Source organism: Camelus ferus, chromosome 5, assembly GCF_009834535.1.
Source record: "Camelus ferus isolate YT-003-E chromosome 5, BCGSAC_Cfer_1.0, whole genome shotgun sequence".
Classification (NCBI taxonomy): Eukaryota; Metazoa; Chordata; class Mammalia; order Artiodactyla; family Camelidae; genus Camelus; species Camelus ferus.
In genome coordinates this window covers 47,804,210-47,817,208 of record NC_045700.1, presented here as the reverse complement: position 1 = coordinate 47,817,208, position 12,999 = coordinate 47,804,210, and the positions used below count along the sequence as shown (strand labels likewise).

The 12,999-nt window shown below is 39.1% G+C and overlaps 1 protein-coding gene across 4 annotated transcripts in view; it reads left to right on the top strand.

Moving 5' to 3' along the window:
• The window catches only part of CHN1 (chimerin 1), a 193,039-nt gene that overhangs the window by 141,815 nt on the left and 38,225 nt on the right, over positions 1-12,999 (top strand). For all 4 annotated transcript variants that reach the window (XM_032479723.1, XM_032479724.1, XM_032479725.1 and 1 more), the window contains one exon: positions 9,282-9,359. In XM_032479723.1, the coding sequence (XP_032335614.1) occupies positions 9,282-9,359 (78 nt within the window). The remainder of the gene's footprint in view (positions 1-9,281; positions 9,360-12,999) is intronic.

The window sequence follows — 12,999 nt, the reverse complement described above, 5'->3', positions numbered from 1 at the left end:
CCTGTTCTCTGTTGGCTGCTGTTGAGGACATTTTGGTGGGAAAAGTAGTAAAGCTGTAGCTTAAGCTGGCCAGATAGCGTTAAATAACATTTGACCTTATCAACCTACGATCTTCAGTTGCTCCTTAAATTATCTCCCATTAACCTATCCTTTGTGGAGGAGGAAAACAGCACAGTGGCTCCTTCTCAACACATTAAAATGTCACTGAAAGATAGATGTTAAATCATCCTTTAATCTCTTCTTCCTCTTCCCAGGAAGTTGATTGCAGTGTGACTTTCTGTGTCTTATTTTCTAATGTACTGATCGGTCCACATACCTCAACTCATTCATAGATGTCAAGTTTCCCAAGGAACACAGTATAGGAATGTGTGTGTGTGTGTGTGTGTGTGTGTGTATGAAAGAATTTAATTATCTCTTATATGAAATAGAGGCATTCACATTAGGGGTTGTTCTCTCTTAATTTCATTAAGATCCTTTGAACTGACAGGAATTTCTTAAGATGAAATACTGTGGACATGATCTAAAAGTTTATTTTAGAGGAAGGCCCCAATGCAAGCTATGTTTACTTTTTCAACATCATTTTCTTAATGTAAAACATGCTGTGTGGTAATGTCATTACAAAGAAAAAAATTAATATCTGGCAGTAAGGTGAAAAATTAACACATCTGTGAATTATTCACATGCTCTACCATTTTCTCAGGGAAAGTGTTTATGGAAGTTAAATCTGTTACCTTCAGGCCACTGCTGACATTTTCAAATATTAAAAATAGGTTTTCAAAAGTATGTTTGAACTTCACAAGTATACTTCAGACCATAAGCCCACATTTATCTATACTGATGCTTAAAATGAATATTAAAGTAAATTACAATTGGAAAGTTCTAGTCAAACTACACATGTAGCAAATAAGCTTTTATAACTTAAGTTTTAAGAAACTTGGTAACAGGTCCTTTCTAAAATAACCAAATCACATAGACTTCATCTTAACCTAATCAATTGAAGTCACTAGAGGAATGAGAAAACTGAAAATATAGTGCCCAGTTTTTATTCTGATCCACTGGCTTGCTTCTGTTAAATGGGTGATTGTGAAATGTTCACTTGACTTCAGTAACTTGAAATAACCTCTTATGGCAGTTTACAAGCTAGAAATACTCCTAATGTCAATCGGAGTTTGCTTTTTAGTTGTACTTTCCGTATGTATATTGCAACTGAAGGCTCTCTGAGTGGAAACATCTATGATCCCAGAGTTTTGCACTGAATTTAAAGTCTTCAATTGTTGATCAAGTGTTAGTGCTACTCTAATTTCATCTCTATTGTTACGAAAGAGTAAAAGTGTTTCCTTAAGTCGTGCAAGTAATAGGTGTCAACAATTGGGGTAAAACAAAAACCAAAATGTTAATGGCACATTCCCCTAAGTAGCCCCTCAGGTTCATTTAGGGGCGAAAATTGAGACATTCCTATGGAGGCCAGTTTCAGCTTTTCATTAGGAAGAACCAAGAAAGAATGTTGTTATGATCATCACCATACAACCAATTACGCTAGAATATTTCACTCTGATTATGTAATTTTATATATAATTACATGTATGTACTAACTTGTTACATGATTCAGGACAGGAAAACATTTTCCATTTATTTAATCTTCCCAAAGCATTTATTATATAAATTGTTATCCATACATCAGGGCTACAGTCTAGTATCTGCTAAGAATTTGTAAATTAAAAAATAAGACTGTGTCCTGTGGATTAACTTTAAGATCACCACCTAAGATATTTGAGCAGAGATATGCAAAATCATCATAAAGAATTTATTCCCTCCTGGGAAAAGGAGACTCATAGAGGTAGAGCTGTTTCTGTCCATCTCAACCTGACTTAAAATGAAGGTGCCCCTCCCTGAATGGGCATTGAGTGTTCTAGTCTTATGGCAAGGCCACCCTGATTGTGGAGGATTCATCAAATGTCCTAACTCTGCATTATATATTCAGCTCCTCTCGCTCACTCCACTCATCTGATTCCATTCTCATCAGTTCCTAATTATTTTTTGTTTCCAGTGTAGGTATGTTACCCAAAAGAGAACATGTTGGACGCTCACCTTATAATTATATCTCAAATCTTAGTATTTGCCAGATAGCCATCGTTCTGCTTTTACCTATCACCTTCATGAGCTTGGTATTATAATGTCAGTCTCCCCTGGAGAAATAGATGTGATCTCCTTGCTGACAGATTAAGTTTCTGAGCCTACGAAACAGTACCACACAAAAGCCTGCAGTAAATTAGCCAGAGCCACCTTGAGGGGGCTCATAGCTGGCCTTTCCCACTTGGGCACGCTAACGTCTTTACATCCCTGTGTGCTGAATGTGTATGCCCTTCCTTTTTTCCTTTTGAATTTCTTTTAAAAATACAGAGAAGACCATGGTGTTCGCTTAGTCCAGCTGGGACTTAGAAAAAAATTCAGTGACTTGGCTGGTACCCGTCAGAACCAGGCTTGGAAACCAGGCTGTGTGCCACTCCACCCCTCCTCTCTGGGCCCGGGGTGCAAAATGCTCCCTCAAACTGTCTCTGGAGAAGTTGATCGTTTCTGTTGTTTCTCGAAAGAATAAGGAAGGCAGAGCTGTGGGGTTTTTTGTTTGCCCTGTGTTTTCAAATGTCTTACAGTTATTGCATGCAAGTCTGTCAGAGAGCATGTTAGAGTGCACAGAGTTTGGTAGTATGAGTGTTAGGATACTGTAATTTAAATTTATTATACACTGAAAAGAATGCACTGGTGCACCTTATTGTTACCTTTTCAGGGGGATGTTCTGTTCATGCTAGAGGAGCTACGTAATGAAGACCGAGTTAGGAATTATGATGTGACTGATGTCAGGAATATAAAACTTTAGAGCCCTGGCCGGATATGAGAGTTCCCTGTGCAACATAAAAAGTTATTTATCCCAACATAACTTAAGGAATTTATAGAGTTCTGTCTAGGAGTCTCTAGTGTTTGACTTAAAATGCATTTGAAAATTTTGAGGAAGTGATGAATGTGGTAGATGCTATAAATTCAAATATAAGCAGTACTGACTTGACTAGTGATCTGAGGGCTATGAGAATATAAATGATCCAGAAATGTTTACAAATGGTAGCCTTTCAGGGTTGCATGTTAAGTTTAGGTAATATGAGGAGCAGGAGAGTCTAGAAGAAAGACACAGAATTTGAAGTCACGTAGACCCGGGTTCAACTCCTGTTCTCACCACATACTAGTTAGGTGACCTTGGCCAAGGTGCTGAGTCTCTGAGCTTCTGTTTCTTTATCTATAAAACAGAGGTAGAGAAATTTGAAGTTTAGGCTTTGGCAATGGAGAGACCAACAGTCAGCACCTGAAACCTGGATATCTTTAGGCTGCAGATGTTTTAAAGTCTCGAGCATTTTTAAAGGAATAAACGATGACTTTTTAAAAGCCTATCTAGAAAAAAAGAACCTTATTGTTTTAACAACTAAACTATCTCATACATGGTAAAGCATTTACTAGGATAGTGCCGTGTAGTTGTCAGTAAATAAGTGGAAGCTGACATATTGTTAAGTACCTTGAATATATTCTATTCTTGGCTCTAATGGAGAGAAACTAGGTTACAAATGATAATTTAGGGGACAAAGGTATGAATAATCTGTGTGTCTAGAGTGAGCTGAACTTGCTTGGATCTATAAATCTTGACAGTGGAAAAGCTGTGTTGTTTATTCCAACATTTTATAGAGATTGCAGGATGTTGCTAAACCTGAACCAGTGACTCAAATCACCCAATAGTCAGTCCAGTTACTCTTCATCTCCCCAAGCCTCTGGGCCATGCCAGCTATAACATTCCTTTGTGGTGCTTTTTGGGTAGAATGTTGATTTAGCTTAGTTAACTAGAGCGTTGTGCTCATGAGTCTGTGGCACCATCATGACCTTCAGTGGTGGAGGCTGTTTGCGTGAGGTCCTGCCAGTTTCCTCGAGAACACTCTTACTATTAATGAGTCCTGACATTCAGTATTTGGAGATTCATTCTTTTGGCTTTAGTCTTGGTCCCATACTAAACACCACATATTCACGGAAAAGGAAGTGAAATCGGTCAATTGCACCTTAGTGTCAGTGTACTGATAAGACCCTTCCCTGTAAGCAGGGTTTGTGGCAGGAAGGAGGAGAGGACAGGGACGTACTCAGAGTCTGAGCCCAGGGTTTCAGATTGCCAGGACAGGGTAAGGTGAAAATTATGGAACGGTGATGCTTATGATGTGTCCTTAAACCACCAGATTCGACCTGAAGCTCACATTGCTTTGGACAGTGGCCTTAGGCCCTTAATGTGTATCACTGTGACACATTATACGAACCCCAGTCTTGGAAATATGAGTTCTTGAATACAAGGAAAGAAGGGGAAACTTCTATTTGTTACTTTCTTTGCCAGGAATAATGGAAAAATGCTTCTCACATATTATCTCATTTAATTCTTAACACTTCTATAGTGTAAGTATTTGTAATCCATTTTACACATAAGGAAACAAAGACTGAAATAAATTAGTAGCTTGATCAAGGACATGCCACAGCCAGTAGATGATGGGGTGAAGTCAGCACTTCTGTCTGGCTCCAGAGCCCGTGATCCTGTTGTATTACGCTTGGTGAAGATGAGACGCTAGCTCAGCACACAGTTTTATTACTAGACAAACAACAGGGTAGCAGGGTCAGTGGTGGAAATTATTTGAACAGTAAATGCGTTCCTTTCCCAGGTCACTTACTTCCCCCTTCTGTTCCTTACTCCTGACACAATGCCCTCCCCCTCCACTGCTGTTTTCACGTCCACTTCTCTGTACTGCAGGTGGAGTGGACACAGGCAGAAAACAGAGGGTTGTGGAATCTGCTCATCCCCCAACTCTTTTTCCAGGCCAGTCACCTTCATGCATGTGGACATTGCCAAAATGGTATCGGTATCAAAGATGGCCAGAGTCAGGTCTTAAGACAAGCCAGATTCCCAATGAGAATAAAAAGCTAAGTACTGCTGGTGTTTCCAGTAAGGATGACCTTGTGGGACTCGTGCCCTGCCAGTTCAGACCCCCACCCAGTGAAGCCATTTTCTTCTGTTTTATAGACCCAGTATCCCTTACGCCTTGGGTCTGTCTCCTACTCTCATTATAAAGTAGCAGAAAGCACTGCCAGGCTTTGGGTACAAAAGACAGGGATTCAGATCACAGAATTTCCACTTCCTAACTGGGACCTTGAGCAAGTCACTCTGTGAGCATTTCTTCATCCATAAAATGTCAATTATACAACATCTCCCTGGACATACAACCAAGAAACAGGACAGCGATATGAAGCATCACACCTTGTTTCTCGCTTCTTAACAAATACTGATAATCTTCTTACCTTTCCACCCCATGCCTACCCTGCTCCCTCAGCTAACATGCATGTCATTATATGCCTTTTAAAATACAGAATGAGAGCTAGAATTTGGGGAATTTGGTAGAGACCATAGTATAAAGGGGAGGGCCAGAGTTTCCAGGCATGTCCATATGGTATAAACCAAAAGCAGATGAATCAGCTAACTCCTTGGATGGGAACCTGTATTGTATCCTACACAGCATTCCCTGCAGCTGGTATTTGGCACAGCACCCCTGTAATACTATCATTTATTGAGTGCTGTCTGTAGTTCTTTCCTCTTTTACGTATCATCCTTCTAAACTGCCCGGTAACCTATAAGGTACTTACTATTATCCATAGTATGTAAATGAGGTTATAACCAAGGCAACAAGCAAATCTCCCAGGGTCAGGGTTCAAACGTCAGTGTCTCTGATTTCAAATCTCATTTTTATTATAACACACTGTCCCCCCAGTGAAAATCGTTGCCTTCGTTTGATTTTATTTTTTTAACCAAATATTTATTGAACCTGTATTTGTGCAAGGTTCTGTTCTAGATTCAGGATCTATACTAAGATGTAGAAGACCCAGTTCTGTATCGACAGTGAGACAGGTAACTGTAATGTGAGGTACAACATGATACATCTCACAATTAATGAACAAGTGAAGAACTCTGAGGTTCATAGGTGGGTGAGATCACCTCTAATTGGTGCCAATCATCAAAGGCATCATGAAGAAGGTGGCGTTTGAATGGAGCCTGAGGTCTGCAGGTACTGCGTGCTGAACTTGAGATCTAAATATCTGAGTTACGTTTAATTTTTCTTACCATCCATTGTTACTCATTGCTTACTATGTCTAACCATCTATTATTACTCCTTGAAATTGAAAGGAGAAAATAACCAGAGAAACCATGAATAGAATCAGAGACAAAAAGCAACTACCCTCAGCCTTCACGGTTTCCTCTCATTTTCTCACTAGAGTGGATATGGCATAGTGTTTAAGAGCCCAGCCACTACTTACCACCTAACCTGCCGGCTGTACGTTTTTTGGAATGTTGACTTCTATAGGCCTCAGTTCTTCCAGCTATAAAATGAGGTTAATACAGACCTCATAGGTGTTTTTCTGTGGATTCAGTGGGGTTCTATACATAAAGTGCTTAGCTGGGCACTTCAGACCATAAGTACCTAAATAGTCAGTCAGTGACAGTCATAAGGAATAGATTCTGTAACTGTCTAAGTAGATAGATGTGGCCAGAAAAGTATAAGGAAGAGGGGTATACATTTGTCTGGAACATTAGAACTTTGCCATTGGTTCTGAATTTGAGAGTTAGCAGTTCTGACTTGAGAACTCCTCAGAATTCATGCAGAAATGCAGTTATTAAAGGTGTAAGAGTGACCAAACCCCAGCCACTTGAGGGGAGCTAAGAACTTTTTCATCCTGAACTGTTGTTTTCTGTCTCCTTACTGCCCTAAGTAGTTGCCCAAGTTGTAGTTAACCCCATATTTCTTGCATAGGTAGAAAAATTATTCAGGAAGGACAGTAGGACTCCACAGAGTCTGCAGTAGACCTTGCCTTTCAGTGACAAAATGTTTACTTTTACCCAGCAATGAGTTTCTGGATAACTCTACCGTGAATATTTTTATACTTTGGCTGAATTTTAGTTACTACAGCTGAAGGACTGGGGATGATCTGTAATAAAGGGCCTTGATCGGAAATGCTCAGGAAAAAAAAAAAAGTTACTTGGGTCACATGGGTGATGGTTTTCTTTAACTTAGTAACCTAAATATTCAGTGTTAAATATTGTGTAGAAAAAAAATACTGTTAAATTTGCCTTTGAAGTCTGTTTTTTTCTAGGCCCTCTGAGAATCAGATGAACTTTAGGTTGTACATGACTGGAGAGTTGGCTGGTTTTATATTTTCAGTCATCACATGACAAACTAGGTCTAGATTGAACAGCAATTTAGGTTAGGCAAGGAAAATTCTTTCCATTGCATTTCTTCTTGGAACAACAAAAAAATTTGTCTTGTATTAATCGTAAAAGGATATAAATTTGTGTAAATAAAACATCTGTAGATGTAAATATTAACTTTTGCCTTTTACTTAGAAATGTTTTCAAAAGAATAACCATTTTAAAAGATAGGACTAGACACAATTAAAAAAATTTGAAGATGTTTAAAAAATCAATCATTCCATATTATCGATATCTACCATGGTTTAAGGACTACTTCATGCCCTGATTAAACTAGAATCTGCATTGGGCTCAAACCCCCTGTAGGTTATGAAATCTGAAATACATTCTTTGCAGTTACCTAAGTAAATGGACTGAATTTGTTTAAATATAGAGTTTTAGATTCTTTAAATACAGTGTAACCTTAGAATCATAATGGGTTAAACTTAATTACATAACGTGAGGAAACAGATGGGAGGAATTTAGGGAACCAATATGAGAAAACTTAAGCCTATAACACCTTAGTTTAAAAAAAAAAAAAGTACTGTAGAGTTACTGCTTTTAAATGGAGCTAGACTTGAGCCTTTTACCCAGCATCCAGCTACACCCGCAAACAGCCAAGGGTCCCGACGCACAGTTACACTACATCTGGGACCTGTGTACTTGAGGACTCATTCCCAGCCGGCATGCACCATGACCTAGCCTGGAGCTTTTTGAATAAAGTGTGTTGAGTTTAAGAATTCACATAATGGTTGACCTATTCCAGCATAGATCCACAACAGAACTGCTCGTGGTAGGCAGACGGAAATGACTGCTCCAGGGTGTTAGCAGTCTCCTTGTTGCGTGCTCCTTGTTGTACAGGGAAATAGTGTGGTATCTAGTTAAACTCCTTTTCTTCATCAGAATACTCATCAGCTTTTGCTCGTCTTTAATAACATTGGGTTTTAGTTAACTGACCTCAGCTCACGCGCACAAAGGAAGATTATAGATCAGCCTTTCATAATTTACCTGGCAGTGGTGCGTTCTTTTTAAAACCTAGTGCTGTATGTTAATTTTTCTTTGCTTTTAACAGGTTAAAAAAAACTCCATTTGGTTATGATGCATGACTCATTCAGCGCTCATTGTCTTCCCACTGATTTTTTTTTTTTTTTTTTTTTTTTTTTTTTGCCTTGAGCCAGCAAGAAAATTTTACAGGAGAGGAGGGAGAAACAGAGACAGAGTGAGTTGAGGAATACAGTACTTAAATACTGTTGCTTGATTTTCATTGGTTAGCTCCTTCCTTACGGTGACCAGTCTAATCCAGCCTTCCTTGTCAGATCCCTCCCCACCCCCACCCTCTGCCAGGGGCTTCACAGGGTGTCTGTTGCTGGAAACTGACTGCAGGCAGTATGTAGGCATCTTGCATTCAGAATGGACATTAATATACTGAATAGAGAAGAAGGCTTTTAGAGGTGTATCATTTGTCAAAATTGCATGGCTCTTAAAAAGGGAGAGAGAAATGCTGAATGTTTTGTATGTTAGCATCGACTCTTTATTTTTGTTCAGACTCTTAAGTTTTCAGAAGCTTAAATATAGAGCCCTTTAAAAAAAAAAAAGGAAGAAAGAAGAATTTTTCTGGCTAGTCGACCTCTTTTTAAGAAGTGCTTCATCATCCTCCTCCACCTCTCCGTGATGTTTCTCTGCAGCTCTCTGTAGGGTAGGGTTCTGTGCTGGCTGGCAGAATGCTCATTTGTTAGCTGAATAGAGTTCATCGACAGACATAGATCAATATAGATTTTCTTTATTTCCTGTGAATTCCAAAATGCCATCCAAAGAGTCTTGGTCGGGTAGGAAAACTAATAAAGCTACAGTTCACAAATCAAAACAAGAGGGCCGTCAGCAAGATTTATTGATAGCAGCCTTGGGAATGAAACTGGGTTCTCAAAAGTCGTCTGTGACAATCTGGCAACCTCTGAAACTCTTTGCTTATTCGCAGTTGACATCACTTGTTAGAAGAGCAACTCTGAAAGAAAACGAGCAAATTCCAAAATATGAAAAGGTTCACAATTTCAAGGTAAGAATATTTGTTTTTAACCTTTTCTTACAAGAAAGGGAATGCACAGTTCTTGAAATATACAGTATTAAAGTATGTCTTTTTAAAACTAGGATGACCGGACTAAAATGTTCCTGCTGTTTAAGGAATGAAGATGTTGTAAGCATTTTTTTTTTAAGGAATAGCTGAATAAAGGTGATAGAATCCAACCCCATTTTCTCTAGTGCTGATTTAGCATTCTGTTTGAACAGTGTATACTCAGTGTAAAAGTCTTGACTGATTTTAAAAGGTCTCATTTAATAATGATTTTGGCATTCTTACTTTTGATGCAAATATGTCTAACTACCTTTGTTGAATATTTCGTGAGAGGATTAGATCTTACCTCCTTTCGTTTCTGGTAAAAAGCTTTGGCTATAAGGCATGTGCTGTTGCATCTGGATTGAGCAGATGGTGTGCATTTCCCATAGTTTCTGTCTTTTCTCCTCTGCTAATGAATTGACCATGATGAAAGGAGGATGGCTACCCTGGGACTGTTAGGCTGCTGACACTAGCAGCTTCTCTTCATTTTTTGAGTATTTTCTTTCACCATGTGTGTGTAGGTTTTAATTATTGTGACTGTGTTTTACCAACTGTACTTGAATCATTTTCCATCAAGATGATATGTGTGTGTGTTGATTCAAGCTGTGTGTAGCCCTCACCTGTATTTATAGCATGATATAAGGCCTTGAAGTTCAGTCCTTTGCAGCCTCATTCAGAGAACATCCAGTGTGAAGCTGTGCATAAGGACAGTGAATGGTTACACTTAATGGGCAGATGCACTAGCATTTCTGTAGGAACTTCCCAGTAGTTACACAACTTTATGATGAAGTTCTGGAGACGTGAATGTTGTTAGTCTAGACAGAATGGCTTTAGTTTTGATGTTAGAGGGTGTCTATTTTCAAAAGATGATAAAGCTGAAAACCCTGATCTTCCATTGATTTATTAATTTATTCACCATTTATTCAGCAGATAGAATGCACCGGGCTCTGGAGTAAGAAATTTCATTCCAAATTCGCAATTCATTCTGATTTTTAACACTAGCATTTTTTTTTTTTACTCGAATGCTAAATACCCAGCCCCCAATATGTTCTGCTTTTTCTGTAGTGAAAAATAGGTTTTTATGAACTTCAAATTATTTGGGGATAAAGGATGCATTCCAAAATGGATGAACTGTGTAAAGATTGCTAATATTTCAAGGTAAGCCAAATAGCATTTTCTTCTCCTTCTTTAAACATATGATTAGGGACCTGACCTTTCAACCAGTATCTTTGATTTAAAATGAAATTGTGGGGGAGGATATAGCTCAGTGGTAGAGTGCATGCTTAGTGTGCACGAGGTCCTGGGATCAGTCACTAGTACCTCCATTAAAAATAAATAAACCTAATTACCCCCACCCCCGAAAAAAAGGGCAAAAAAAAAAGAAATTGAGACCATTCAGTGTGTATGTCCAGTCTCAACCACATCCTCCATTTGTGAACCTAAATAGTCCATGCAGGTTACTAGGCCTCGGTGTCTTCCTGCTTGATACACAGCCTGTTCTCACAGGACTTTTATCAGGAAAATGACCCGAAATACATCCTTTTGTAAATATAAAGTTATGTGCATGTTTGGTCACAGAAATAGCTATTTAGGTTCTCAAGCAGAAAACTATGCACAGTCTTTACAAATGGCTGAGATTGTAAAATACATCTCCAAAGACGTACCTTCTGGTCTGTTAGGCAGGGACAGGCTGACCTGTTAAGGATGCCATTTTAGTGCTAAAAGTCAGGTTCATTGTACATGCTTTCTGTCAATATTGGTTAAAAAGCAAGGGGTAAATCTGGTCAACCTTTGCATAAACAAGCAGTCTGATTTTTTTTTTTTTTTTTGGTGTGTCTTCCAGTAATTTCTCAATTTTAATTTAACATATGGCTTTAATGAGCAAATTTTGTATGGCCAGAAAGTGCTGACTTATGGGACCAGTTGTGACTCACAGCTTGGTACCCATACTATTTTAAAGATACTTGTCTTTTTTGAAAAAGGCACATTAAAAAGTAGAAGTCGGCTTCCTTCTCTGGAGCTAAAAAATTAAAATCAGCCTGGGCAGACTGTTTTAAAAAAAGTTGAGTTTTCACGCGCTGGAAGAGCTTATGTTAGACAGTGAGTTGTATTACATATATTTTAGAGTTGCTAATAAGGTCAGAAGTCTCAGAATTTGACTCTCCATTGACATTACTCTTGATATTTAAAAAAGGTTTCCGTGCGGTGGCATAAAAAAGAAAAGGTGGGGGGCAGTCATACTTGACTTTAGAGCACATCCCCAAAAGAATTCAGACTCCATGGCAGGAGTAGGGCTCCCCCACACAAACGCTCACTTGGGCGGTCGCTGCCTGTGATAGGTAAGTCTGTCCAGTTCAGAGCTTTACCATAGGAAAAATCCCGAGCATTTACATAACGACAGTCATTCACGTGGCTTTGCCATTGACTGTTTTCTATGTTGGTAAAAGTGCGCTCTGCCCAACCACCAGCCCACTCACCAAAGCCTCATTTCAATGTGGTTTTCTTTTTTGCTTCTCAAAATGCCTTGTTATGTAACGATGCTCTGTGGTGTTGAACAGCTGCCAAGTCTCATTTCAGAGGGTGAAGCCATGAGTGTCTTGTACCTTTGGTGAAAGCATTCACCAAGGTGAAATCCAAAAAAAAATCAACCGGGCCTAACTCCAGAATCCAGGCAGGTTGGTTTTTTTTTTAGTTGTTTTTTGTTTGTTTTTAATAGAAAGAAAGAAACAGGAAGGCTTCCCATTTTGCTGTTATGTAACATGGTCTCCCCTGCCCCCTCCCCATTTGTTACTTATAAGGATTTTGATAAAGAATCTTATCACAAAAGATAGTTGTCTCTCTTAGGGAGGTCATCATTTTACAAGTAAACATGCTACATCCTTTAAAAACAGTTACCCTATAAGTTGATCAGCATAACTTAAAGTGAAAACAATTTAAACTGTCTCCTGGATCAACCTCTCATTTTAAGAACTGCCCCCATCCTAACAGCAGAGCAGGAGAGAGCACACAAGCGCTGATTTCTTGAGCCGACTAAAAACAAGAGCTAAACAAAACAACCCCTACCATTAAAAGTCAGACCCAGGCACCCCAGCAGCAGTGACTGTCCTGCAGCCAGGCTCTCCACAGGGTGTGAGAACCCAGACCCAGTCCTTGCCCTCAGGCTCTTGCTGTGGTTTGTATGACCTTGGGCAGATTACCGCATCTCTTTATACCTCCGTTTCTACAGTAGAAAAATCGAGTTCCTGGTATGTGTAGGAGGTACCTGGTAGCCACTATTTTTGTTATTACAGTTTACCCCTAAGTGGATGTATTTTCTGAATCCTTACCGAGACTGTTTCTTGCCCAGTTGCAGGGGTCATGATGCAGTTGAGAACCCTGACATGACTGTGGTGCTAGAGAAAGCTATTGCTGCTTCCTTAGCTCCCAGGCAGAGCTAGATGTTACATAAGAGCAGTGCACTTTCACGCACCACAGAATACAGTGAAATCCTCTGTATTTCTTTCACTCCCTTCAGATTAGTCAGTGTTGCATTTGGTATGTTTAATTCAATTAGCTCTATAAAATAAAAGCAAGATTACATATA